We start from the raw sequence: 26,595 nt of genomic DNA, 5'->3' as shown, positions 1-26,595 counted from the left end.
CCATCTTTATATCCTTCCTTCCTTGTTGCCCTCATTTGTGCCCTTATTTCTATCCCTCTTTGTGTCTCTTACCTCACTTCTGTCTCTGTCCTTTCCTTCACTCGTACCTATCGTCTTCCATCCCTTCTGTCCTTGCATCTTTCCTCCTTCACTTCTCTTCTTGTGTTTCTCCTTCCTTTCCTTTTGTCCTTCCTCCATTCCCTATGTCCTTTCATCGTTGTGTCCTTGCTTTTGGTTTATGCTGGTATCTTAATTTTTTTCTGGAAAAATATGTATAAACCCTGATGGAGTAAACAGCTATTACAAATTACTGTCTCTTTAATTAGGTGAATTGCTAAGTCTACAGATACGTACGGGATGCAGAGGTATACGTACTTTATAATTACCACTAGATGTCGCCAGATAGCTGCTTTTTCCAGCCTTTGATCACTTGGCGAGTTTCACTAGCGGCCGTCACAGCCTCACATCTGTTGGCTCTAGTTTCCCTTTCGTTTTTCTCCTTCCGTAAAAACCTGTATGATATTATTAGGACTGGATATTTAAAGCTGCAGCTATTTTCCAACCCAGAACTGATTTCTGCCATGGCTGCTGCCGGAAACCCGGACGCGAAACAGACCACAGGTAGGCCAAGTGTGAACGTGTAGTACGGTCACTGGTTCTCTAGGGAAAATCTTTACCAGGAAGAGATACCAGGAAATTAGAACCAACGTGTTTATGATGATGCAAATGAGCCCAAACAAGTAGAAAGACGAATAACCACATCTTTGCTTAAAAGACATCGCTACTTTAAGAGGAGTAACACATTTCAAACCTTAAACATTTCAACCATTTGAAACAGAAACCAGAAAGTGAAACTTTAAGGTCGGATTAGGATCTGAATAACAAAACTCAACTCAGCTATGATCCAGAGTCAGTTATTTATTCATCACCCTGTTAGAATGAGATGTAAACTTATTTTAATTAAACCAATTTAATATATATACCGTACCATATATATATATATAGGATTAGGGCCACCAAAAAAAAAAAAAAAAATCAGAATTCTGACTTTCATCTCAGAATTCTGACTTTAATTTTAGAATTCTGAGATTAAAGTCAGAATTTTTTTTTTTCGGGGCCCTAATCCTCTAACGTATATATAACGTCACAGTAACATATCCTGGATTAGTAGTTAGCAAGCGCTGCTAGTCCTCCTCATGTGCTTTTTATAAAAGTGTGGCAACCTGGGGGTGGATTTTCTTTATTATAAAACCGACAACGCCACCTGGAATAACTCCAGGAAAATAGAATAATAATAATAATAATAATAAGGACACAGGTACGTTCTACAGGAAATGAGACAAGATTCAGACAATTCTACAAAAAATTTATTAAACTTTAATAGGTTGTTTAATTTAACAATAACCTGAAATCGAATAGTTAAAACAGTGAATGCATTTTTAATAAAGTTGATTATAAAATGTTTACATTTCAAAGGAAACTGAGGCTTACCAGTGGGGGGAGAGTAGTGAGGAAAGGGGCAACATCCAGTGAAGAAAAAGGGATCACCCAGGACACTACAAAGACACGGCAAACACACACACACACACAAAAAAAGGGGTGTTCCACAAAACACACAAGACAAGACACCGCCACCAGGGGTCACCACCGCCACCACAGAAGCCTCAGTCCCTAAAAGAAAGACAAAAAATGAAACAATACGAGTAAAACAGTGATATAATAGCACTAAAATATTGCTTTTTATCCCGTTCGTAGTGCCATCGATACTCCCGGCAGCGGGGGAAAGTTCATACAAATCTTTTAAAACAATTCATCGTAGGCAAAACAGCAGCGAGTGTACGTCCAAATTTAATAGTTGTCAGGGACTCAGCAGGAGGCTAAAAAATAAAGTAGATTATTAATACAACTGCTGATAAAAACTATGACTTATGGTAGCTGCTTACCTGTAAATTACTACACGGCCAGACAAACAGATCCACAAGGTCACTTATGGAGCGCAGCTGTAACAGAACACTACATAAAGGCTTCGTTTACATGAGACGGATGTTACCTAGCCATGCTAGTGCTTACCTTCCCGGCAGCAAACAAACAACCGAACAAATCGGTCCAGGAGTTGGAGGCACAGCAAGGGAGGCTAAACAAATCAAACCAGCTTGCATTAATGGCTATGATAAAAGCTGACAAACAAAGAAACAGCCACGCTTACCCAGCACAGCTCAGCAAACAAACTAAGCAAAATGAGTTGACGTCATGACGCAAGTAGTCTTGTAACAGGTAGAGACCTGCTTATATGCAGCAGCTGAAATTGATCTTAAAGTGGCAGCGTACCATTTATGCTGCTACAAAAGCAATTTGTCAACAAAAACAGTTTAGAACAAGTCAGAAAAAAAACTAACAGAGCTACTCCATCATGTAGTTGCTATTAGCACCACAATTCTGTAGTTAACTACCATAAGCTAATGTTACATTTCTGAACAAGTAAAGACAGAAAATATAGTTTTTGTCAATAGAAGTGTAATTTCTTTTGCTCATGTTCTTTTCAGAACCTTTGAGGATCATGCTCATTGGGAAGAGTGGAGTCGGCAAGAGTTGCACCGGGAACACAATTCTCAACAGAGTTGTCTTTAAATCCGACATGAAGCTTAAGAGGGTCACCATCCACTGTGAAAAGGAGGAGGGGATGATCGAAGAGACGCCCGTTGTGGTCATCGACACTCCTGGGCTGTTTGAGAAAGACCGCGACAAGGACGAAATCATTCGGGAGATTCTCATGCGCGTTACGCTCCACGAGCCGGGCCCTCACGTCTTCGTGTTTGTGGTCCCAGTAGGACGGTTGACACAGGAGGACGAATCCACCCAGAAACTGATTGAAGCTAAGTTTGGCCCGCGGGTGTGGGACTACACCCTCGTGCTGTTCACCCACGGGGATCGGCTGGAGGGGAAAACGATAAACCAAGTCATTTCCGAGAGCGATGACAACCTCCGCAACTTCATTCGCAAGTGCAGCGGTGGCTTCCACGTCTTTAACAACAAAAACCCGGAGGACCAGGTGCAGGTGGCGCGCTTTCTGGAGAAGATCGAGACGCTGGTGGCCCTGAACGGAGGCAGTCACTACCATGCAAAGCTTTATCCCAAACAGGAAAGCAAGATCAGAGAAAGACAGGAGAGCATCCTGGCAGAGAGAAGCAACGGCATTGGCCGTAAAGTGGAAGAATTCAAGCTCAAGTACAAAGAAGAGGAGCTGAAGAAGAAGGTTAAAGAGCTCTGGAGGAAAGAGGAAGAGAATGCAAGAAAGGAAGCAGAGAAAGAAATAAAAATCAGCAAGGTCTCCAACATCCTCCTGTCCTTGATGCTGGTGGTCCTGCTGTTGGGCTTAGCTCTGCAGGTTCCAGTTGGATACCTGTTTGCAGGAGCAGTCGTTTGGACCGGGATGTTCTTCAAAATCCCGTTAAAGTTTCTAAACCAAATACCATGGTGGAAAAAGTAAAAAATAGCTTTTCTATCACAGTTTTATCTATAATCTCTCTGTGGATTATGCACATTTCGGGAGAAGAATGACATATTTGGTATGTTTGTGTGAGTTTTGTTTACATGTCATGATGAAGATTAAAGCCATAGCCTTTGACACAATGGTACGTTCGTTATGTACAGGAAAGAAACTGAGCTTTTCTTGGTACTGCAAGTAGGCTCGTAAAGCAATTCAATAAACTGCAAGCAGTGTGGTTTACAAAATAAAGTCATTCATGCTTCTGCTTACTCCGTTTACCATGAAGGCAGCAGATTGTGGCCGATAACTTCCTGCTCATTTTACAGGGCAGAGTCCGCTGGTTATCTTGTTCTAAGGCAGCGTTTCTCCATTTAAATCCTCAGGGTCAACTGAGAACTGGAGTACGCACTGCCCTGGATATTTTAGACGTGTCTAAAATTGTGTTACTTGTACGTGTTTGACCAAGCTTGTGAAGTTTATTGGTGTATTTAAGCGTGCTGTACCGGTGCAGAGTTATCAAATAAATTTATAATTTAATACCATTATGTCTATGTTTTTTTTGTTTTTTTTTTAAAAAAAGAAACAGTTTAAGTTAATGCAGCATTTTCTTTCTGTATCCAGTCGTTATTGACCAATACTAAACTTTAGATATCCGTAGCAGTGTGTCAAGTGACTGCAGAGTGGAAACCAGGGCTCTTCACAGGTAGCGACAAGGAGAAACGAATGGACTGACAACATCAGACAAGACACCAAACGAGATGAGGACCCGACAAAGACACACAGGTGACACTAAATACACAGGAGGTAATTAGGGAACGAGAAACACCTGGGAGTAATCAAAGGGAGACAGGACAACACGGAGACTCAGGGACACAGAAAACTCTAAATACACAGAAAAACACAGAACATGACAGTACCCCCCTCAAGGGTGGCTACCAGACGCCCAAAAAAACATAAACACAACAAGGGTGGGCGGAGGGGCGCTGGATGGGGGGCCAGAGTCCAAAACAACAACAAACGACCCACAAGGTGGGCAGAGGCAAAGGAGGCGGGAACCACGGAGGTGGTCCGGCAGTCGTCCACGGCGCTGGAGGCCGCCACGAAGAGTCTCTGGGGTCGCCCTGAAGCGGCAACGACTAGGAGCACTAACAGGTGGGGGGGAGGAGCATTGAGAGGCGGGGTCTTGGGAGAGGCACTAAGAGTCTCGGGAGGAGCACTAAGAGTCTCGTAACTGGCACTAGGAAAACACCCACTAACCGGGGTGAAAACCCACTAACCAGGGCAGCCTGTCGGCCTGGAGCAGTCTCTGGAGCGAAGGCTGGAGGCTCGGGAAAGCCGGCAGGACTGCAGCTGGAGTAGCGGCAAGACGCGGAAGATCCGGCGTTGCTGCGGCGAGACGCGGAAGATCCGGCGCTGCTGCGGCGAGACGCGGAAGATCCGGCGCTGCTGCGGCGAGACGCGGAAGATCCGGCGCTGCTGCGGCGAGACGCGGAAGATCCGGCGCTGCTGCGGCGAGACGCGGAGGATCCGGCGCTGCTGCGGCGAGACGCGGAAGATCCGGCGCTGCTGCGGCGAGACGCGGAGGATCCGGCGCTGCTGCGGCGAGACGCGGAAGATCCGGCGCTGCTGCGGCGAGACGCGGAGGATCCGGAGCTGCTGCGGCGAGACGCGGAGGATCCGGCGCTGCTGCGGCGAGACGCGGAAGATCCGGCGCGGCTGCGGCGAGACGCGGAAGATCCGGCGCTGCTGCGGCGAGACGCGGAGGATCCGGCGCTGCTGCGGCGAGACGCGGAAGATCCGGCGCTGCTGCGGCGAGACGCGGAGGATCCGGAGCTGCTGCGGCGAGAGGCGGAGGATCCGGAGCTGCTGCGGCGAGACGCGGAGGATCCGGAGCTGCTGCGGCGAGAGGCGGAGGATCCGGAGCTGCTGCGGCGAGACGCGGAGGATCCGGAGCTGCTGCGGCGAGAGGCGGAGGATCCGGAGCTGCTGCGGGCTCTGGAGGTGCTGGAAGTGCTGGTCCTGGAGACGCTGGAGCTGGAGACGCTGGAGCTGGGCTGGCGGAGAGACCGTGCGGTTTAGGAGGCAGAGTGTTGCCTTTCAGAATGGCAACCGCCGTCAGGCGCTCACACTCTGCCTCCTCATGAAACTCCGCCAGCCCCAGGTGCGGAAGTGGCGGGATCCAGTAATCCAACATAAGGACCAGGCGAGTAGCAATGCCCAGACGCTGAGGGGCGGAATAAGGCTTCGCCACCTTCTCTACATAGGTCCTAATGGTTTTCTTTAATCCCGCTGGATCCATATTGAGCAAGCCTCACCATACTTTCTAGTCGGGTCCTTCTGTCAGGAATTGCGGTGGTGTTGAGGTGGTGAGGTAGACGCCAGGAGATCCAGGTAAGTGAAATAAAGAATATTTAATGACAGAACTGATCTAGAAATGTAGTCCAATAACCAAGGCAGCACTGCAGAGCGGAAACCAGGGCTCTTTGCAGGTAGCGACAAGGAGAAACAAACACCTGGGAGTAATCAAAGGGAGACAGGACAACATGGAGACTCAGGGACACAGAAAACTCTAAATAAATACACAGAAAAACACAGAACATGACACAATCTGGCACACATGTAACAGATTCATTTTGCATCATTAATCTGTTACGCTCCCTTTAGAAACCACTAAAAGGGATGGGGACATGTGGGATAAACCTGGCTCTCCCAGGGAAACCCACACCAACAACTAAGTGTTGGATTATTTTTTATTTTTTTGTGGAAGATGCAGATGTTTCACAAGTTGCAGGTTCTCATAATTTCACAGAACCTGCAACGCATCAGACGTTGGCTGTGGAAAAGGTTAGTTAGGGAAGGGGGGACGTGTGGGAATTGTCCTATAATGACATTATAATGATAAGTGTTGGAAATTCTGTGCAAAATGTGAGAATGATGTGTGAATTTGCGCCATCAGATTTGATAGCATCATGGAAGATTCATAGTGGGATTGTGTCTGTGTTCCCTTGTTGGCTCTGTGCGATTCTCTCTCTTTTCTCCTCATTTTCTTCTTTATGGCAGGAAACATGTCTTCCAGGCGTTTTTGCACCTTTTCCAAATTGACCCTGTCATCGAGAAGCTTCTTTCGTTCTTCTTGGTGTTTCACCACTGAGATGTCCTTTTCCTTCTCCAGTTTTCTGCAACTTTCCTTGAGGGTGTCCATGCTGACTATGATGTAATCCAAGAACTTAAGCCTTTTCAGAAAATTCATATCTACATTCATCATGGCTCCAAGGTGCGCTAGAGGATAATCAAAACCCTGGATCACTTTCTGCCAGTCCTCATACTTGTCCCACAGCTTATTCCGCCTCTCTGAAGTGGAACTCCTAATTGTCTTAACTTGTTCCTTAAAGCTCTGGATGTTTCTGGACAACGTGATGAGGCATTCCTGATTTTTCGTGATTCTTTCAAGTTGCTTATCGATCAACCTGAGTGCTTTGTATGTATTGAAAATGGTCGTTTCTGCTTTATCCTTTGACGTTTTGCTGTCTGGGTCTTTGCTCTTTGGTGACCTCTGTCCCGACTGGGTTTTCCCATCCGAATCGAGACTGGACACATACTGTCCCAGCGAGCTGAGGTCCTCCAAGCTTTTGGCTCTTCTCACTTTGCTCTTTTGCTTCTTCTCTGTGGTTGGACCTAAAGATTTTGAATCACGGTGGTCTCTGCTCTTAGATTTTCTCTGTCGAGATCGCTGTCTCTCATCTGAATTAAAATCCACCAGAGGCAATCCTGGCTTGTCGGTCTCCTTCCAAAATTTTACTCCTAAGTCTTTCTTTCTTTGTTTTGTCGGATCCAAAGTTTTGGCTCTTTGACCTTCGCTCTTCGACTTCCTACCTGCATTAAAACTGGCCCGATACCTTTCCGGCATGCTGATTTCCTCCAAACTTTTGACTTCTCTCCCTTTGCTTTTGTCTTTTGTCTGTTCAGTCACACCCAACATATGGAGATCCGTGGCTATGCTCTTCGATTTCTTCTGTCGGGGTTGCTTTTTATCGTTTAAATTGTTCTCCTCCACTTTTCTCCCTTTGTTCTTGTGAGATGTGTGTCCAGACTGATCCAAATTTTTGAGTTCTACGTCTCTGCTGTTTCGTTTCCGATGTTGGGATCGCCTTCTCTCCTTTGGTTGAGTATTTGTCTCATTCATTTCTGCGTTGCTGGTTTCCGTAGAAGTTGAGCTTTCTTTTTGACCCATATTTTCTCGTCTTAGCAGCTTCTTAGCAGCTTCTGTTCAGCAGTGGTTTCTGGTTCTATGACTTCTGCTTTGTGTGTGTCTGTTACAAAAGGCACTGCAGATTCTGACAATGACATCATCTCTTACATCACTGTCAGATCAAAGCAAGGGAATGACATCACCAGTCACATTCCACTCAGACAACTTTAAACCACACACACAAAAAAGAACATAACCCAGCCCTTCAAACATAAAATCTGTTTAAATGGCCAATGACCACACTGGTTATTCTGAACAGGCTCTTGATATGCATAAACATGTGCTGCAAACCCTCCACCCCCCAAAAAACAAACAAAAAAACCCCAAAAACAAAACAAAGTGAAAGCGTCAAAAACTAAATTTGACAAATTAGGTAGGGTTTAAGTAATTTTGGCATTTTCTTAGTGAGCGGTCAGTACTCCGGTAACGTTTGCACTTGTGTTATAGATACAGGAAAACCATCTATTTGTATTAATTCAATTCGATTCAAATTCAGACATACTTTCTTAATCCCAAAGGGAAAATAAACGTTGTTGTAGCTTATTAATTTAGATTCTTCAAAGAGTCATTGATGGCTGTTGGCAGGAAAGATCTTCTGCAGCTGATCTTTTAGCTTTAAAATGCCTCCGCAGGGCGTGCCGTGGTGGCGTAGCGGTTAGCGCGACCCATATTTGGAGGCCTTGAGTCCTCGACGCGGCCGTCGCGGGTTCGACTCCCGGACCCGACGACATTTACCGCATGTCTTCCCCCCTCTCCTTCCCAGTTTCCTGTCAGCCTACTGTCATATAAGGGACAAAAGACCCCCTGGAGGGGTAAAAAAAAATAATTAAAATGCCTCCGCAATGTATTGTGAACATCAGTTGTTTTCTATTATGATAAACACATCGAAAAAAACCCCCAAAACATCTAAACTCTACTATATGAGCCATATCGAGAGAATCGGCATTAGCATTTTTCTTCCCTGCTATCTAAACAGTAGGCGAAAAACGTTCAATACCGAAAAGCTAACATATACTCACAATACGTGTGCACACATTTCTGAACCGGTCCGAATTACATAAAACATCAAGTGTTTCATGCAATTTTAATTGTGTTTTTTTGTTTGTTTTATTGAAAATTGTAGGACATACAGAAACACTGGCTGTTGACCAGCCAACAACAGCAGATTTACAAAGTACCAGGGGTGACTGAAAACATCCATAGAAGTTATTAATCTTAAAAAAATATTTGTTGTTTAAACAGCTTTCTTGTTGGGGATGGATTTGATATTTGAGTCCTAAACAAGAAGTTCTAGGAGGAAACATCCCATATTTGGTTGGGAGCTCTTCTATCTAGCTTTATCAGTCACGTGTTGCATGTAACACAGGGGTCTCAAACTCAATTTACCCAGGGGCCGCTGGAGGTAGAGTCTGGGTGAGGCTGGGCCGCATTCACACACACGGTCTCCTCAGCCGAATATTTCTGATTGCCTATTACCATATTTGGCCATAGTCAGGCGCTGTAACAGCCGTAATTGTGTAGTGTCTCTTTAAAGGACAACACTGTGGAATTCCCAGTACCAGTATGGTTGTGAGTTTTTGACCGTCCTGACGAATCTGCCGCCTCCTCTCCTCCCTTAAACACAACCCATTACAGCGCCTAACCTTAATTACGTTACACTGATCAGCAACTTCCGGGTCTAGACTGGATGCTGAAGCACGTGAAGCGGGAGCGGTAGCGGAAATTGGGCATGTACCGCATGCAAATAATGACAAATAGGCCCGGCCGATGTCCCGCCCCCGAGAGCAATATACTCCACCGTGATTGGTAAGTTCGTTCAGCTCCGCACAAAACACTGAAAAGTGCCAATTATATCAAACTCGCGGGCCGCACTAACATTAAACTTTCATATTAAGGCGGGGGCCACAAACTATCGTCCCGAGGGCCGCAGTTGGCCCGCGGGCCGCGAGTTTGAGACCCCTGATGTAACACATAAATACGATGTTGTCAATAAAGTTTCGAGAACTCGAACCACACTCCATACCGGTAAGTGGCGGTAATGCTACTGTAAGTTTGTTGCCAACCGCCAATAAAAACCAAGAAGAAGAAGAAGAAGAAGTTTCGAGAAAGCCAAAACAATCGACGTCACCGACGTAGCAGCGTAACGTAGCAACGTGTTCAGCACGCGCGCGTGGCTTTTGAGTGCAGCCGCTAACGCAGCTCCAACCGCGAGAGGCGTTTTCACTCCGGTGTTTTCAGGTGAGCGGACGCAGCCGGGACTGTAATTTTTCCACCGTCGCAGCATGGACATTAAAAAGAAAAAAGGTGGACGTGATTTCCGAGTTAGGATTAAGTTGTTCCGTTAAACGAACAGCTGTAGCTACGCGCGCGACTCCTTCTTGTTTGTTAGTTGTTGGGATGCTAGCCGCGAGGCGGCGCAGATTACTGGAGGAGTTCTGCTGCTCCCAGGATGAACACAAACTCATATTTCGTGTCTGGGGAAAAACATGGATTTTTTTTCCCCCCAGGCGTGTGAAACAACAAATATCAATAACATCTCTCTTTTGAAGCCGTTTTCTCCGATTTCAATTGTCCAACATGATGTAAAATGTCGGTTGATTTTCCCCAATAATTGTTTAAACTCACAGAGGGCGTTTCACAATTCTGCTATATTGAAATTTCAACCGCGAATCTTGCTTATCTCACTCCAGAACGAGAAAAATCACAGCTCTAATTGGGATAACAGTCATTTTATCTGTAGACATAATTAAGACTGACGGTGATTTAAGATCTGAAGCTGAATTGAATCAGCTTTAATGGAGAGGAAAATTAGAATAATTTTCAGTTCTTTAGTAATTAAAACCCGTGAGACGTGTTTCAGAACAGCCTTTGTGCTCAGCTTAAATTTAAAATCGGTGCATTATCAGTTTCTGGGCAGTTGTGATCACTTTAATTTGTATCTATGAACATAAAGACTTTTATAAGAATTTATCTCTGTATGTTGTAGGAAATGCACAATAAATAGGAAGTTTGTGCTTTCTTTATTGAAATATTTTCACCAAGGTTGTTGGGATTCATTAATGTATCTGAATGCAAACAGTGGTTTTGTCTGGCTGAACAAAAATACAGAACTTCGCTCAAAATTTAAAGTTGAAAGAACATGACCAGCAGAAAAAGGGGGATGGAGGAAATAAAATACCGGGGATATTCAACTTGTGAGAAATGTTTGGCATGAACCAAAACGTCATTCATGATTACTATACTGTGTTTTTTCGTGTTATTTTCCCAGACTTCTCCTGAAATAGTTTCTTTAGACCCGGCTCCAAGGCGGAAAATTGTTTGGCAAGAAAATATGTCGAAGAGAAGAAGGCCTTTGCTGAAATCCTGTTGTGTACAGGAGGAAGTGGAAGAGAAATTTGGGGACAGAAAGTTTGGCTTAAGGCAAGCAAGAGTTAAAACTCTTAATGTATACAGTAACCAATGTGATGGGAAGAAGAATTTGATTAAAGAGAATGGCATTACAAAGCAAAATGGTGAGTTTTTTCAGGGTAGGTGTTATATTTTGCGTTCATCTTTTTTGTTTGTTTTTGGGGTAAAAGAAAAGTCTTACCAAGCATTTAAAGTGTAATTATTTCACAGTTAATATACATTTTTAATGTTCTGATAATGAATGTAGAAATAAACTGTTCTATCATTTGTGGCTTTTGTCCTCCTAGGAATCTGGTTTGTGACTTGTGAAAACAAAGAGGGTATTATGGATATAGAAAAGCTGAAAAAAGGTGAGAAAAAGAAATTATACAAACATGCAATTTAAAGTATTTTTAATAATATGTATGAAATTGTAGAAGAATATCGGTGTGATTATGAGTAGGTGCCGTTTGGGATGTTACACAGCCAAATAATAACAGCAATAATTTGAGTTATTTGGCCTGTCACAGTTCCAAACTAAATACGTAGTTGGCAAGCCAAATATTTTGGTTTGTAGTTAGCAGGCTAAATATGTGACTATAAATTGGCAAGCTAAATATTTGGCTATGTAGTTAGCAAGCTCAGCATTTGGTTATGTAGCTAGCAAGCTAAATATGTGGCTATGTAGTTAGCAAGCTCAGCATTTGGTTATGTAGCTAGCAAGCTAAATATTTGGCTATGTAGTTAGCAAGCTCAGCATTTGGTTATGTAGCTAGCAAGCTAAATATGTGGCTATGTAGTTAGCAAGCTCAGCATTTGGTTATGTAGCTAGCAAGCTAAATATTTGGCTATGTAGTTAGCAAGCTAAGTATATGGTTATGTAGTTAACAAGATGGCACCAAACTTAAAATTTATTTTCCAGGCTAAATATTTAGCTCCAATTTAAATATCCATCCATCCATTATTTAAACACACTTACTTGCAGGATTGTGAGTGGGGCTGGTGTCTGTCACAATCTATATAATCTATGATTTTGGTCTGATTTTAGGTGAGAATTGCATAGCGTGTCGGGGCCTGTGGTTTACTCCCCCGGCCTTTGAGGAGTTTGCAGGACGAGGAGCGTGCAAAAAATGGAAAACCAGCATATGCCATGAAGGAAGACCTCTGACCCATTGGTTTGCGGTAATTAATTATTTTTCTGTTTTGTCAACTTAAATCGATAAAGTCCTAAACAAAAGTTAATCGACATATGTTGGATCTTACAGAAAGGTATTCTGTCCACAACTGGATATAAAAGAAGAGGAGCCGAGCCTATGAGGGTATTGTTCCTACATTTAGCATTAGCAAAATGATTTATTAAGTAATTATGTTTATTCTGAGTTTAACTCATTCCCAATTCCTACAACAGAAGGTTACGGTTTCATCAGGAAAAATGGAAAGCAAGCCAACACAAAGCTTCCACAAGTTCCAGGGATCTAAGCGCAGTAAATATAAGAGATCTTCCACCTCGGTGACCCAGAAAAGCATCTCCCCAGGAGGCTTTAACCCTCCTGGAGAGGCAGTAGAGGCAGAAGTACAGCTTGTACAGGATCCTGAGGGAAGTCATATTAAAGATGACCACAAGCAGTCCGACAGTGACGAGTTTCTGAAGAGAGACCAAAAAAATAGAGATGATCCGGATGAGAGAAATAATGAACACGGTATAAACTCAGGAGATGCTGAGGACGAAAATAAAACGGACAACGGGGATATGCTTGCTGATGCTGATTACCTCGACGACCACGGCGATGCCAGAGGTGATGTTTCCCACAAAAATCATTTATTGAAGTTACTGCTGATACCAGTGTTGGTAGAAGGATTGGTGCCTTGCTTTTCTGTAAATTTGGAGAGATATGGTTTTATTCTTCTCCTTAAAAACTTGAAATTTTTCTTCTCACTCTTAAAATTAGATACGTTTCAAGTTGTTTAATTTAACTAGAAAGCAAACTATTTTACATGGTAGATGGGATTGGAGGATGTGATTTAAAAATTAAATCTCAAACTTTTATTTGAACATACAAAATCCGATTTTAATCACTTGTTTTCTCTCGCTAAATTACAAATATTCTTAATAATATTGTAACCATTTTCTAATTTAATGTATTATCATGTTTAGGCTAATGTCACTCTGAACAATGGAAACCTACTATGGGTTATTAGTAAATTTTCGTCAAAAAATCTCAGCAATTTTTTAGATTATTCTCAGAAATTTTCATCTTAATCTGATATTTTTTTGCAAAAAAAAAAAAGGTGCAAGTTTGAGTTTCAAAACTTGAAAATTTTCAACTTTTTTTTTTTCTTCAAAAGTCAAAACGTTTTTTCTAGAAAGTTTCTGAAACTTTTTTGACGGAAATTTACTCCTCCATTTTTTTTGCATCTAGAGTGGCCCAAATATACTATCATAGGATACGAAATCCTGATTTTACACAAATTAAATCTTCAAACAAATTCAATTAATCAGTGAAGTTTGTTAATGACTCACTCGAAATAATTGATGGTCATAAAACCTAAAAAAAAAGTGTTTTCTTTCTTCAAAGGGGGAAATAGATTTCACTCCTCCAGATAAATGATCCTTAGTAAGTAATACAAGGCGATAGCTGCACCATCCTGTGGGGATGCTTCTCTTCAGTCATGATCAGAAAGTAAATGTTGAAATCACTGAAGAAAATCTGTTTGGGAAAACAAAATGCCATTAAATTACATTGCCGTTTGCTGTCGTGTATTCAAATGTGAGCGAGTTTGAAGGCTGTACGCAGCTTTTCAAGAGTTTGTATTTCTGAATGTTTCTTCTGTTTTGCAGAAAGACACGAGGACTCGGACGCTGCCGGAGCCGAGGAGCAGGAGATGAAGAGGAAAACTAAAGTGATCGTCAGAAGGCTTTCAGAGGTGAGTCGGAGAGCAGAGGTAGTGATGGTAGACCGCATGCAGATTGTTTAAATGTGAATTTTGTTTCAAACACATTTTTATATGTTTGAAACGAACAGAAAAAAGTTTGCAATTGACCGTCAAATCGATTGGAAACAGCGAAGTCGTGCTGTGAAGAAAATAAAACTGAGGGGAACAAAATAGCAAGAGTGACCTCAGTGAGTCAGAAGTTTGCATACATCACGGTCCTCACGGTGGCAGTATGTCGAAGTAGCTCTGTTATATTAGCTCTGATTCGTCCTTGTTGCTGACTTTTATTTTAAATTTGTTTTGGTTGATTTTATTTTATTTTTTTACATTCCTTCAGCTTATGGAGCCTTTCTGCTTGTTTTGCACTCATTGTGCGTTCTTTTGCAGAGGTGGAGAGCCTGTAAGGAGAAATGGCGTCCGAAAGGTTTGTGAGTAACTCAAGTAACTTCTCAAATCCCCTTCATTTAAACAAAGTAAGTATTTTATTGTGTTGCTTGTGAACAGGTGCCTGGTGTGAGCCTTTGGAGGAAAACGCACACATTGAGGAGACTGAAGGAAACCAGTTGATCAATGAGAACCTCGGCGCTTCCTCTGCAGAGCTCGTCGTTAGTAGCAACGGTGACAAGACAGGTAAGGCTCTGTTAGTTAAAACAAAGCTTTCGTGAGTCTTTTTGAAAATATTTAAGTAGATTTATTATATTTTGGCATTGTTTAAGATGAGGAGAAAGATACAGTGTTGGATATGAGGTCACCTCAAGATGCAGAGATGACCTCAAGTCCACTTGTCAAGAACCAAACAAGTGACCCGATGTGTGAGTTCAGAAACTAATTAGATCAGTAATAAAAAAAAGAAGCAGCAGAAACCTTCATTTTATTGTTTTTTGATTACTTAACAGATCTTTCTGTTGCACCTGTAAGCCTGCTGCTTCCGTTTGTCAATAAAGAGGTTAATGAGAAGGACGCAGATGAAGCCAAACCGGATCATGACGAAGCAGAATCAGAAAGGTCAGAGACATGGTGAGATGAAACGCATTGCTTCAGTGAACAAACTCTGCAAATATACCAAACAAATTTTTCTTCTCCCCCCCAAAGCATCAGAGCCTCAGACTGTCCGAATGTCTCAGAGAAGATGGAGGACGGAGCTTCGGGGGTCTCAGGCGGCTCCGACGTGGATGCAATGGATATCAATCAGCTGAAGAAGGAAAAAATAAAGATGCAGCTTAAAGTTTTAAAACTGCAAGAGGAATGTTACACACTGATGCTAAACAACTTAAGAAACTGACAAGAAGGGCGTGGTGTAGCGGTTAGCGCGACCCGTATTTGGAGGCCTTGAGTCCTCGACATGGCCGTCGCGGGTTCGACTCCCGGACCCGACGATATTTGCCGCACGTCTTGCCCCCTCTCCTCTCCTTCCCCGTTTCCTGTCAGTCAATCTTCTGTCATATAAGGGACACTAGAGCCCACAAAAGACCCCCTGGAGGGGTAAAAAAAGAAACTGACGAGAAAGGTTTTAGTGTCAACATCGTAAATGACCAGTTAACCTTCTTTTTTACAATGTGCCTATTGGATCATTTTTACAACTTTTCTTTTTAAATGTGTTCCACATTGTATATCACTCTTTTTTTTTTATCAGAAAATGTCACAGTTGAAAGTTGCCAAAGAGACAAGACAGAAAGTAGCGATGATATAGTTTGAAGTTTACAGAAAAGTGGAGGAAATGAGAAGAGCTGAGCACAGCAGCTTAAAAACGTATCTAACCGGCACCCCACAGTGGAATTTAAAAGCCCTCTGTTGTTTGCCCCGCCTACCTGTAATTCACCCTGCTGGTGAGTAATTCTTTGTTTTATAAACGGTAATTCAAAACACTAAAATTTTGTCTGCCTGCATTCAGTTAGATGTAATTTCTGCTCCGGTTCTGACCGGCATTATTACTTTGACGACCAAAAACGTTGGTCTCTCATTTCTCCAAACAGCTCTGCAGCGGTTGTTTAAGCTTCACTTTTCTTCATGTAATCAGTTTGTATTTTACTAGTGAGGATTTGGGTATTTATAGTTTTATTTTTATCAAATTCTTTTACGCCGTTTCACGACTTAAGCTCCGTTTATCTCGACGTCTTTACATAGCTCGCATTCAAACATGACAAGTTAAGAAAATGTTGGGTGATTTTCCACTTTTCATAAGTAGCATTTACAGGTTGAAAAGTATTTCTTTTTCTAATTCCCAAACATGATTGCCAGAAGGTCACCTCCGAAGGTCACCTTTCAAGGTCAAGATGTTATTATTATTATTATTATTATTATTATTATTATTATTATTACCTATAAGTGCAAAACTGGCAAGCAATCTTGGAAATCTGAAATCTCTAACCCGTTTGTTATCTTACAGTTTTGAAAGAGGTGTTTTCAAATACCATAATTACAAACCTGTGAATAACCCTGAGGAGAAAATAAATATTTACTGTTACATCTCATTCATTCAGCTGTTTATAGCTCTTTTGACTGTATTTTGCATTTGGTGCTTTTCCTCACACTGTGCTAAGAATGTCTCTGTTTTTTAGTATACATGTCAAATGCTGCTGTATCCAGGTCTGTCTCAAGTTTTCTGCTCACTTTTCTTCTTGTATTAAATAATTAACCAAACTTCTTGTTCCCGTTTTATTTATTTTCTTCAACGACAGCTGAAGCACACAAGTGGTGACCGGCGATGCGTAAAGCATCTGAAGCAATGACGTATTCTGTTTTAAAATGTCACAACTTTTTTTTCTGTCTGAAAAGTTTATTTATTGTTTGTTATGCCAGGAAACAGCTGGTTTCCTTTTTAACCCTTGGACGTTGTTGCGCGTCTCTCGGCTCTGCGCTGTTGCTGTGGTTTCTCCATGAATCACTCTCTTAAATTCAGGCATGCTGCGATCCGTCTGGTTCTCAGAGGAGGAAGACGATGTGGGGCGTGTCTGCAGCTGAAGTTTCCGTTTCGTTTCTCAGCAGAGGGAAGACGTTCGCTGTTGATTCGTAAGTTTTCTTTGGTTCTTAAGACTTTTTTGAATTAATGTCAAGTTGGTTTTTTTTGTAAGAACCACAGATAAGTGAATTGGACCAACGCGTAGGAGGGAAATCATTTTGATAGCTGCCTGAAAACAAAATATCCGTCCAGTGGACGTATCTCTGGAAGACTTAACTGTTTTTGAAGTATATTTCGTAATTCTGTTTGGACGGAAAGGGGCGGACCGGTGACAAAAGGAGAATAAATTACATTTAAGGGTTGATGACAGACAGTAGCAAAGTTAACTAAAGATATTTTTGATTTGTGGCTTTCAAATATTGTTGGTTGCAAGATGGTGAGTAGAAAAAGAAATTCCTCAGTTTTTTTTGACAGTTGCTCTAAAATTAACGGGCTGCTTAATATGTCGTCACACTGAAATGTTTCAGGTCAACAGACGAATTTTTAACATCACAGAGAGAGAGAGAGAGAGTAGATTTCAAATTCAAAAATACTTTATTAATACAAAAGGGAAAGTAAATAATTGACTGATTGAAGTTAAAATATAGAGAAAGCCACCTGAACATATACCAAATACTGTCGTCTGAACATGTTATTTGAAACGGATGTTTCAAATAATTCGTCGAATCACGACTTATTTGAGATTTACCACTTCCTGTGAAAGCAGAGTTCAGTTTCATCAAACGCTTCCGGACCTGGTCTGTGCCAGACCCGCAGAATCTTTAAACAAAACCTGTCTAAAATTACAATTAAAATAAAAAAGTAGAATAGTTTAATTATAGAGACGGTTTATCTATATTTTTAACTTTGAGAGTTGTTTTTTCTCTGCGCTGCGCTCGGCTCGTATCGGATAAACCAGCAGCCCCTTAAATCCAACCAAATAATACTAATAAAGTCAAGGATAAGGAATATTACTGAAAAAGTAAGTACAAATATACAACATTCAAATTTCAGAGGCATTTTCAATTCAGATCCTGATGGCACATATTTACTTCCATACAAGGATATCTGGATCTACCATCAAGGCATTTACTAAACCATTAAACGTTTACAAAAATATTTATACTAGTATATGATAATTATTTTAAACCACAATAAAAAAATTTTTTTATTTTATTAACAAACGTAACCTTGTGAACTAGCCTGCCTTTCTTTTAAAAAAAGGCTCATATTTTCCGAAAATAAAGAGTAGATCGAATCGCCAGCTTGTCAAACTTAAACAGCAGATATAAAAGTTGCTTAAAAAATAACATTGTGGTGACGTCTTCCCTAAAGGTGTAGTTTTACTTATTTAGTTGTAAAATAAACCTCTTTCGTTTTAAAGGGTTACGTTTTAAACAGACTAAATGTGGAAGCCTGCCTTCAGATTAAACATCTAGGAGAGAAACGTCGCTACAATTATGATATGTAATATAAATCTAAGATCTCGGTCTAATTAAATAAAATATTATGTTAAATACACAGAGCGAAGGAAGTAGGAGGGTTTTAACTACAGACTTGCCATGTAGATGAGGAAAAAATGGAGGAGCTGCACTTTTTTTTTTTTTTTTTTTACTTGATCAATCAAATTGAACAGTAAAACGTTATCTATGGTCGGTTAAAATGAACATTCAGCAAATCAAATTTATTCATCGTCTTCCCCAAACTTTTAACATTCTTCTTTTTTCTCAACAAATTTTATCAGTGCAGTGCGACGCTCATAAAACAGCAAGAGATGCGAGTGTAAAACTTTTATTTTTGGTAAACTGTGTAGCTGTCTGAATATTCAACTACAAAATATATTTGAACAAACAAAATCTATAAACTCTCAATTTTGTCTTTATCAATCTTTCATTTATTTCACTGTTAAATTTGGTGCAAAAGCAGGTAGAAGGAGACGGCTCAGCTCACAACACATTGTCAAAAAAATCTGCAAGACAATAATAAAAAAGTTTGTGGGAGTAATGTCTAGCCATCTGAAAATCTGTTTCATTTAATTACAAGAAAAAAATTATTTTTTCCCCCCTGCCTGATACAGTTTCAATCTTATCCTAAAGTTGTACTAACTTTATTTTGGACAAATAAAATAAAGGAATCAAGTGCGTCAAGTTGTGCTACCCATGAATATTTGGGTTTTCTGACGAAGGGTGTCAGTGCAAACGGGTTAACAGGTTGGATATGCTGATGATTTCAGAAAGGTTTTTGTTGTTCATAACAGTCCCTTCCTCACATACCTGCTACTCCGATTCCTACTGACCTCTTCTAGTCTGAAGAGGGGACGGTGCAGGTCGCAAACCCACCAAGTAGGCCTGTCACAATAAACAATGAATCCATAAACTGAAACAAGCTCAATAATTTTCATGTCAACATTTTTCCACTCTCTTCCTACCATAAATGGTCTTCAGTCTGGTGCTTTGGTCTCAACTCTCCCTTTTTTTTTTTTTTTTTGAAAGACAATTTTGTCTACAGAGACTTCACAACTCCTTTTATTTGTTGCTTCTGTTGTTTTGTTTATTTATTTTGGATATTAGATTAGAATCCAGTTCCAATGTTTAAATGTTCATCAGAATTTAAAGTTTATTGATCATTGCAAATGTATTCTTGTGTTGTTCTTCCATTATTAACATTATATTATTTGAAAATTGCCTCAAAACAACAATGTCATTGTTTATCGCAATAAGTTCTGGGACAATTTATCGTCTGGCTAAATGTGTTATCGTGACGAGCCTGGCACCAAGTTCACCTGGTTTTAGTGTTGACGCTGCATGGCAACCTCATGTAGACCAAACTAAACATGATCCTATCTGAGCTTAGACTTTAAAAACTGTACAAGATAAACAAAGAAAAGTTTGTAGATCATGTAAAAATATCAGATGGCAGCAGACTTCGCTTGAGTCAGTGTGGGGGAGGGTAAAAAAAATCAAAAAATGTCTGCCTACAGGCTTCATACGCCTTCATGAAACACTTTTTCTACTATTTGATGGAATATTATTACATTTTATATTTTATCTTCAGGATGAGGAGCAAAAAGCAGCAACAATCCCTCAAGTTTTTTTTTTTTGTTTTTGCTCCCTTACAAGTAATAAATCTAAATGAGAAGTGAAAAAAAAAAAAGTCAGACGTATGATGCACTTACAAGTTTTTTCTTTCTCATTTTAATGATGAGATTGTAACACTGTTAAAATGAGGGGAAACTCCAGCAGAGGTGTCATTCAGCTGCCTTTGTATTTGATTTGTACTAATGATCCCCTCATCCATGTGTAATATACAGTTCTTATACTGTGCATTGATGCAAGAACGCATCCTGACTGAACCTTTACAAGAACAAAGCAGTTATTTGGTTCACTGACGGCTGTTTGCAGATAAACCACCAGCCAGTCACAGACAGCAGGTCGGTGGTCCCGACGAGGACCGCCTGCTTTCCAGAGGCAGCAGATGTGACAGCAGGATCCAGATGTGTCGTGTAAGAGAGAGCTGAGCACGTCTCTGGACCAGGACACAAACCTGCAATGAAATCATTTCATGGTGAAGGTACTGAGTTTTATTCTTTTTATTATTATTATTTTATGCTGGACCGTACAAATGTTTTTGCTTAATTTTATATTGTTTTACGAGTCATGAACCAAGAAGAGTTTTATTTACGACCAATACCGGTTTTCTTAAGTCTGATAAACTTATGAGTTTATATTTATGAGCAATGGCACACAAAGGCCCATATGATTCTCTGGATCTAATAAAAATGTAAGTAAAACATGCTGCAGATTTCCTTGAAAGACACGTTTGTTTTGAACTGTACAGAGAATAAAGGCGTTTCGAGATTATCACCATTAGGTTTTCAGCCTTAAACAGACTTTAGTTGGGTTTGAGCGTGATGCATGAACAGCAAAAAGAGGAAAGAAAATCAGCAAAAGTTTTGTTGTTTTCACAGATGGAAATAATCATGAGAAACCATGATTATTATTATTATTATTATTTTTTATAACAGTAGCAGATATGTCTTGTGTCCAGTGTTATACATCACCTTTGATTGTTAAAGACGTTATCACATTAAAATGCACCAAAGTGTGAAAACTTGTAAATGTTTTCCTGTTCTGTCCCGACTGAGACAATTGAGTTTATAAAGAAAGAGATGAACCTATGAAAAACATTTCTGTGGTTCTTTTTCTTTCTCTTTGTCTGATGTTGCATGTTTTGAAGTTTGAAACTTGAGCCAATATAGAAGAAACTATATGAAAATTTGTTTTATCAGCACTACATTAAAAACCTGACAATTGCAATAAATGTAGTCTGTCTCATCGCAGCGAAACCTAAAATCTTGAAGGCTGAGACAAAAGTTCACCATGGGTATTCACAGTATTTTTTTTAATTTTTTTATTTTATGGAATAACTGGTTATGTCTACATTTCCTTCAATTTCTAAACGGTTTCTTTCTCAAGGCAGACTGCAGTTAGTAAGAGGAGAAAATGAAGAGAAGGTCTTTGCTACGGTCCGACTCTGGACAGGAAGAACTAAGTTCAGACGCAGAACATAATCTAAGAAAAAGAAAGTGCATCAACTATCACGATGACGATGAAGATTATTATTATTACGAGGAAGACGACTGCGACCGGTCACTAACACACGAAGGTATCCGGTTTTTAAATCAATCCACGCTGCTGAAAGCAAACGTGACTTTAAGCATTTCAAACCGTATTTTATTGAGACAGCAAAACGTTTGTATTCGCTTCAATTGCTGAGGAATATCTGAGGAATAAACTGGCTTTTCTGTCTGCAAGATCTAGAACTGTGGCCTGTAAGCTGTGGGGACAAGAAGGGAATGATGGACGTCCAAAAGCTGGCGAGAAGTAAGAACGTCGAGTTTGTGTAAGATGATTAATCGGATCGTGACAACAAGCTAAAGGTAGCGGGGTTTAGTGGAGAAATGCCCTTATTTTTTAGGGGATTTTTCAATGTTATGTCAGCAAATGCATGAGAAAAACATCCTGCTATGTAAATATTAAAAGCAAATTCATTTTTAATTGTTTCTCCACGTCTTATCTGTGATGCGTGTACGACTTCGCTCTGCAGGTGAGGAGTGTATCGAGTGTGAGGGCCGCATGTTCACCCCGCCTGCCTTTGAGGAGTTTGCAGGAAGAGGCTCAGCTAAAAAATGGAAATTCAGCATATACTCTGATGGAAAACCTCTGCAACACTGGTTTGATGTAATCTAGGTTTTTCTTATGAACCTATTTCAATAAAATACTGTTTTTCTCTTCATTTAATGAACATTTTCCCTCATCACAGCAAGGCCTTCTGGACACTGAGGGATACAAAAAATGGACAAAGACGTATAAAGTAAGCGAGTAACACTTGGATGCAAAACCTGTTTTTTTCTTTTTTTTCTTCAATAACACTATTATTTTTTCGTCCAACAGAAGAAAGGTAAAACATTTCAGAACAATGGAGCTACACCAGCTCATAATTTAAGACGATGCGATGCTCCAGGAGCAGGAGAGTCAGGAGCAGAAGCTACGGACGACTCTGAGAACGACGATGGGATTCCTTCACGCTTTGGAAGCCGGTTACTGAGGAGCAAGGAAGAGAAAGAGAGAAACGACTCAGACCATCCAGAGGAAAAACAAGATGAGAAACCGGATGAAATGGAAGACAACAGGGATGACAACAATAAAGACCTCTGTGCTCCTAAAGGTAATGTCTTCTTCTTCTGTTGTAGATTTTCCCTTCAGGGATTGCCACAGTGAATCATCTGTCTCCATTTAATCCTGTCCTCTGCATCCTTCGCCTTTACACCAACTAACTTCAAGTCCTGCTTTCTGGTCTTCCTCTGAGCCTCCAACATTAACATCCTTCTACCGGCATAATAATTGTCTCTCCTCTAAACATGGCCAACTCTAAAGTATCTAACACCAGTCGACCCTCTGATGTTCTCATTCCTGATCCTGTCCATTCTTGTCACTTCTAGAGGAGAACCTCAACATCTTGAGCTCTGCAACATCCAGTGTTTTCCTCAACCTCTTCTCTGTACACCAAGCATCGCTGCGTTGCCATGGACCCTAAAAACTTAAAGTCCTCTACCTTCTTCTCTTCTACTCCCTTCAACGTTCCACTTGCGCCCGTATCATTTGTGTGCATGTATTCGGTCGTGCTTAAACCGATCTTCGTTCATTTTCCAGCACACGCCTTCACCTCCTTAGCTTTTCCTCTACCTTCGACCTGCTCTGATTGCAGATCGTAATGTCATCTGCGAGCATCGTTATCCTGTCTAGCCTCATCAGAGGAAACAAGAAGGGGCTTGGAGTCCAGCCTTGATGCACTCCTACAGCACACCTCACTGCCGTCTAACAGCTCTCCCGAACCACTCTTTGCCACTCCAGACCTCCTCATGCTTTCACAGTTCCTCTCTTTCTCTGAATCTAAGGACACACTGCAGCTCCCTCTGGCCGTCTCTCTACTTCTCCATCCGCGTCCTTAAAACGACATATTCTTTCGAATCATTCAAACAAAGTCTGTTCCTTCAGTCAGAGTTTGTATCGCTACTCCTGACCAATGATGGATTTCTGAAAACGCCGCCTCTGTTTCAGAACCGGATCCGAGGTTGATCATCTCAACACCTGAAAAACTCGCGTTGCAGATGAACTCCATTGTTCTTCTCGAAAGAATGTCAATGGTAAGATGAGCAGCTGAATTTATCCAATGGTTTTTACAACATCACCCAGGTTTTTGCCTGCTCTCTTGGTTATTGAGGTAAATATCTTCCTCTTTGAAAGATTTCCACTATAAATGCAACATATATGTAAAGATATGCCTTCTGAGTCAGACTTTCATTGCAGCCCAATGGCAATAATATAGAAATGTCAAGGAATACGTTAGAAGAAATGGGATAAAAAGCCTTCTTCATCTCCATGAGAAGTCAAAGCTTTGATTGATGAACTAAAATATTCTGACACGAATGGATCAGAGGAAGAGTTGGTTATATTCACACAGAAAGAAGTTAGTTTCTGATATGAAACTAGATGTTATGAAGTACTGATATGCCAGCTGATGTTGGATTGTCCTTTTACTCTGTGGAGGTGTTCTGTTAAATCAGGTTTTCTCTTCTGTGTCATTTCACAGACGAGGAGTCGCTGTCAGACCGCCGCCGTGGTACATCGACTCAAAGGTTTATACGTTTTAATATATCCATATTTTCACAACCTTCTCATTTGAACTTGTTTTAAATCAGAATTTATATGGTTGATTATATTATTTTTCAATCGCGATCAAGAAATGCGTATGAAAAAGAGCATGAAAACAACGAGCCGCGCTTAGCTGGAAACACAGCCAGGAGTTGCATTATGATGTCAGGATGTGTTTCTGTGTGTGAAGGAGCCAAATCCAGCCGCGCACAATGACAAAAACGTCACAGGCTGTGCAAAGCGAGAGTTCATCTATTAAACTGACTGAAGATTAATACGTAAAATAAAAACCGGGGTGTTAGAAGTGCCTTTGTGAGCCTGCTGCTTTATTATTAAATTGAATATGATTTCAGATTTCTGTATAATGTTTGTCCAGGTGAACTTAAAAAATGATATGTTATTGTTACAGGTTTAATTTTCTAAACTACAGAAAAGTAATTGTTAGGGATGCACAGATATGAACATTTGGGCCGATGTTGATATCCGATATTAATACTGCTGCTATGGCAGCATTTATCAATATTTTTTTTATCCGATTACGCGATTAATCGTCAGAATAATTAACAGATTACTAGACTACTAAAATAGTCATTTACAACAGCCCTACTACACAAACCACAAAGCAGCTGCTAAAAACATAAAAAACAAACTAGCAAAGCCGCACTGTCTTACCTAAGAAACTTTATGCTCACAAACACAGATGTCTCTGTTCCTTATTTAACTTTTACACAAAGTATATATTTGTGGAAAATAATATTTTACTGGCTCTGACTGTTTTTGCCAGAAAAGGCCAATTTAAAATGAATTCTCTGCTGTAAAAGACAGTAATTTGGTATTCACTTCTGTTTTTTAACATCTTGAGGTTTTACGGTTTTACGAGATGCTTTGGTGAAGCTAACCGACATTTTCACCATGTCTGATAAACTGTTCCTCCTGCAGAGACACACATTCTCATGTGTGTCTCTGAGGTTCTTAAATTTCTCTCTTTAAACCAAATTTTCTTTCCCGTAGACGATGAGGAAGGAGACGGAGATTCAGAGATGAATTACTATGAAAAGCTCGAGCAACCGGTGGAAAGTGAAACGGCAGACGTGGCCACGAACACTTCTCCCCAACAAGAACCGGTCGAGCAGAAAATCCACGAATTACTGAGTGAGTACACAAACCAAACGCAAGATCAGTGGAAAAACGTTAAAATTTGCGGTACCTACAATATTTTAAGTGTGCAGGGCTTTCTGCTGAAACTTTGACCATGCCTGGTCCGAGCGCATGTGACAACCACACAGATGTGAGCTGCTTGGACGAATTCAAATCCCAGACGATGTCAGAGACGAGGTAAATTGTAGGAGTTCATTTACTTCAGTGGTGCCATCTGAACAAATGCGCCCGGGGTTACAGCTTTCCCCTTTCCTCCCAGAAGCATCTGCGATTCGGACAGCACTCACATCTCGGAGCAGGTGGAGACCCCAACGTCGGGGGTCTTAACCGGTTCCGATGTGGACACGATGGATCTGGATCAGCTGCAGAGAGAAACTCTAAAAACGCAGCTGGAAGCTGCAAGAGAACAAAGGGAGGCTTTGAGAGTACAGAAGGAATATTACACTTTGAAATTGCGCCTTTTACAAGTTCAGAAAGCCGGTCGGTTCAGTTCATCCATGTAGGTTGTGATGCAACTTTAGCAAACTCTGGGAGGGATGAAGCATTTCCTGTTGCAAGAAATTACAAAAGGAGTTGAGAATTTTATCATTGCAGTGCCAAGAGAAGATTTAGATCATCTGTGGAATAAAACTAGGATCCCAGGGAATAAAATAATGTGAATGGCCATTAATTTTGAATGGGTATTGTTTTTATATGTAAATAGAGAGGCTATATTTTAAGTTTTCTAAAGTATCTTGTTTTATAGATAACATGACATTTTGCTCACTGTCTTCCTGTTAATTTTAACATAATTATGTTACAAGATGGTTTTCTGACAATGTTGTTTCAAGTTTTCATTTGTCTTGTTTCAAGGTGGAAATAAAAACTGCTTAAATTAATTGCTTAAAATGTTTACATCAGATGTCTGCCGGGACAATTCCCTTAATTTTTCTAAAACAAAGTCAGCCGGTCGTACATATCAGCACCCAAATAATCCAATAACCTTCACAAATACATCGCTTTGAAAGGAAAGTTTCCAACTTTAAAGAAGCCTTTTCAAGAAAAAGCTCCTAAGAAAACAGAAAAGCAAAAAAAAAAAAAGGAACGTAAAATTATTTTAATATACATTTCATCACATTACAACCGCAAACTGGAGTGGATCGTATTGAGGTTTTATTTTTTTGCGAAAAGCCAACTGTAGAAGAGAAGGACAACCAAACATGGTCGGCAACATTTATCAACGAATGAA

General features: G+C 40.7%; 3 protein-coding genes and 1 long non-coding RNA gene across 10 annotated transcripts; 3 read left to right on the top strand and 1 right to left on the bottom strand.

Annotated features, from left to right (window-relative positions):
• The first annotated feature begins 426 nt into the window (after positions 1-426).
• LOC114159388 (GTPase IMAP family member 7-like) lies at positions 427-4,029 on the top strand. The gene is made up of 2 exons (XM_028041331.1): positions 427-621; positions 2,544-4,029. The coding sequence occupies exons 1-2, from the start codon at positions 582-584 to the stop codon at positions 3,485-3,487; spliced, it is 984 nt and encodes a 327-aa protein (XP_027897132.1). The 5' UTR covers positions 427-581; the 3' UTR covers positions 3,488-4,029.
• LOC114159389 (uncharacterized) lies at positions 1,748-2,342 on the bottom strand. Its single transcript, XR_003598573.1, has 2 exons — positions 2,207-2,342; positions 1,748-2,134 (listed from the first exon to the last, which is right to left on the bottom strand). It is a non-coding gene; the product is annotated as an uncharacterized LOC114159389 (long non-coding RNA).
• Positions 4,030-5,752: 1,723 nt separating the features above from the next.
• LOC114159842 (uncharacterized) lies at positions 5,753-16,697 on the top strand. Of its 5 annotated transcripts, XM_028042044.1 has the most exons (13): positions 9,851-9,974; positions 11,005-11,263; positions 11,432-11,494; positions 12,172-12,305; positions 12,389-12,442; positions 12,532-12,919; positions 13,963-14,048; positions 14,445-14,481; positions 14,562-14,687; positions 14,774-14,869; positions 14,954-15,074; positions 15,150-15,347; positions 15,565-16,697. In XM_028042044.1, exons 2-12 carry the CDS (start codon positions 11,068-11,070, stop codon positions 15,337-15,339), a joined length of 1,491 nt encoding a protein of 496 aa, XP_027897845.1. In that variant the 5' UTR covers positions 9,851-9,974; positions 11,005-11,067; the 3' UTR covers positions 15,340-15,347; positions 15,565-16,697. The 5 variants fall into 5 exon arrangements, with proteins under 5 accessions (XP_027897846.1, XP_027897847.1, XP_027897845.1 ...); XM_028042045.1 differs by lacking the exon at positions 9,851-9,974 and adding an exon at positions 5,753-5,878 and having other exon boundaries at positions 15,150-16,697; XM_028042046.1 differs by lacking the exon at positions 9,851-9,974 and adding an exon at positions 6,033-6,761 and having other exon boundaries at positions 15,150-16,697.
• Positions 16,698-16,800: 103 nt separating this feature from the next.
• LOC114159843 (uncharacterized) lies at positions 16,801-26,261 on the top strand. 3 transcript variants are annotated; one of them, XM_028042050.1, is made up of 12 exons: positions 16,801-17,066; positions 20,397-20,565; positions 21,475-21,660; positions 21,810-21,878; positions 22,102-22,235; positions 22,318-22,368; positions 22,449-22,722; positions 23,616-23,701; positions 24,148-24,193; positions 25,221-25,361; positions 25,439-25,544; positions 25,627-26,261. In XM_028042050.1, the coding sequence occupies exons 3-12, from the start codon at positions 21,498-21,500 to the stop codon at positions 25,868-25,870; spliced, it is 1,314 nt and encodes a 437-aa protein (XP_027897851.1). In that variant the 5' UTR covers positions 16,801-17,066; positions 20,397-20,565; positions 21,475-21,497; the 3' UTR covers positions 25,871-26,261. The 3 variants fall into 3 exon arrangements, with proteins under 3 accessions (XP_027897851.1, XP_027897850.1, XP_027897852.1); XM_028042049.1 differs by having other exon boundaries at positions 21,471-21,660; XM_028042051.1 differs by lacking the exons at positions 16,801-17,066; positions 20,397-20,565 and having other exon boundaries at positions 21,593-21,660; positions 21,810-21,934.
• The last annotated feature ends 334 nt before the right edge of the window (positions 26,262-26,595 follow it).

Source organism: Xiphophorus couchianus, chromosome 16 (assembly GCF_001444195.1).
Source record: "Xiphophorus couchianus chromosome 16, X_couchianus-1.0, whole genome shotgun sequence".
Taxonomy (NCBI): domain Eukaryota; kingdom Metazoa; phylum Chordata; class Actinopteri; order Cyprinodontiformes; family Poeciliidae; genus Xiphophorus; species Xiphophorus couchianus.
Note: the sequence above shows the minus strand (reverse complement) of the source record. Positions and strands in the feature narration are given on the sequence as shown.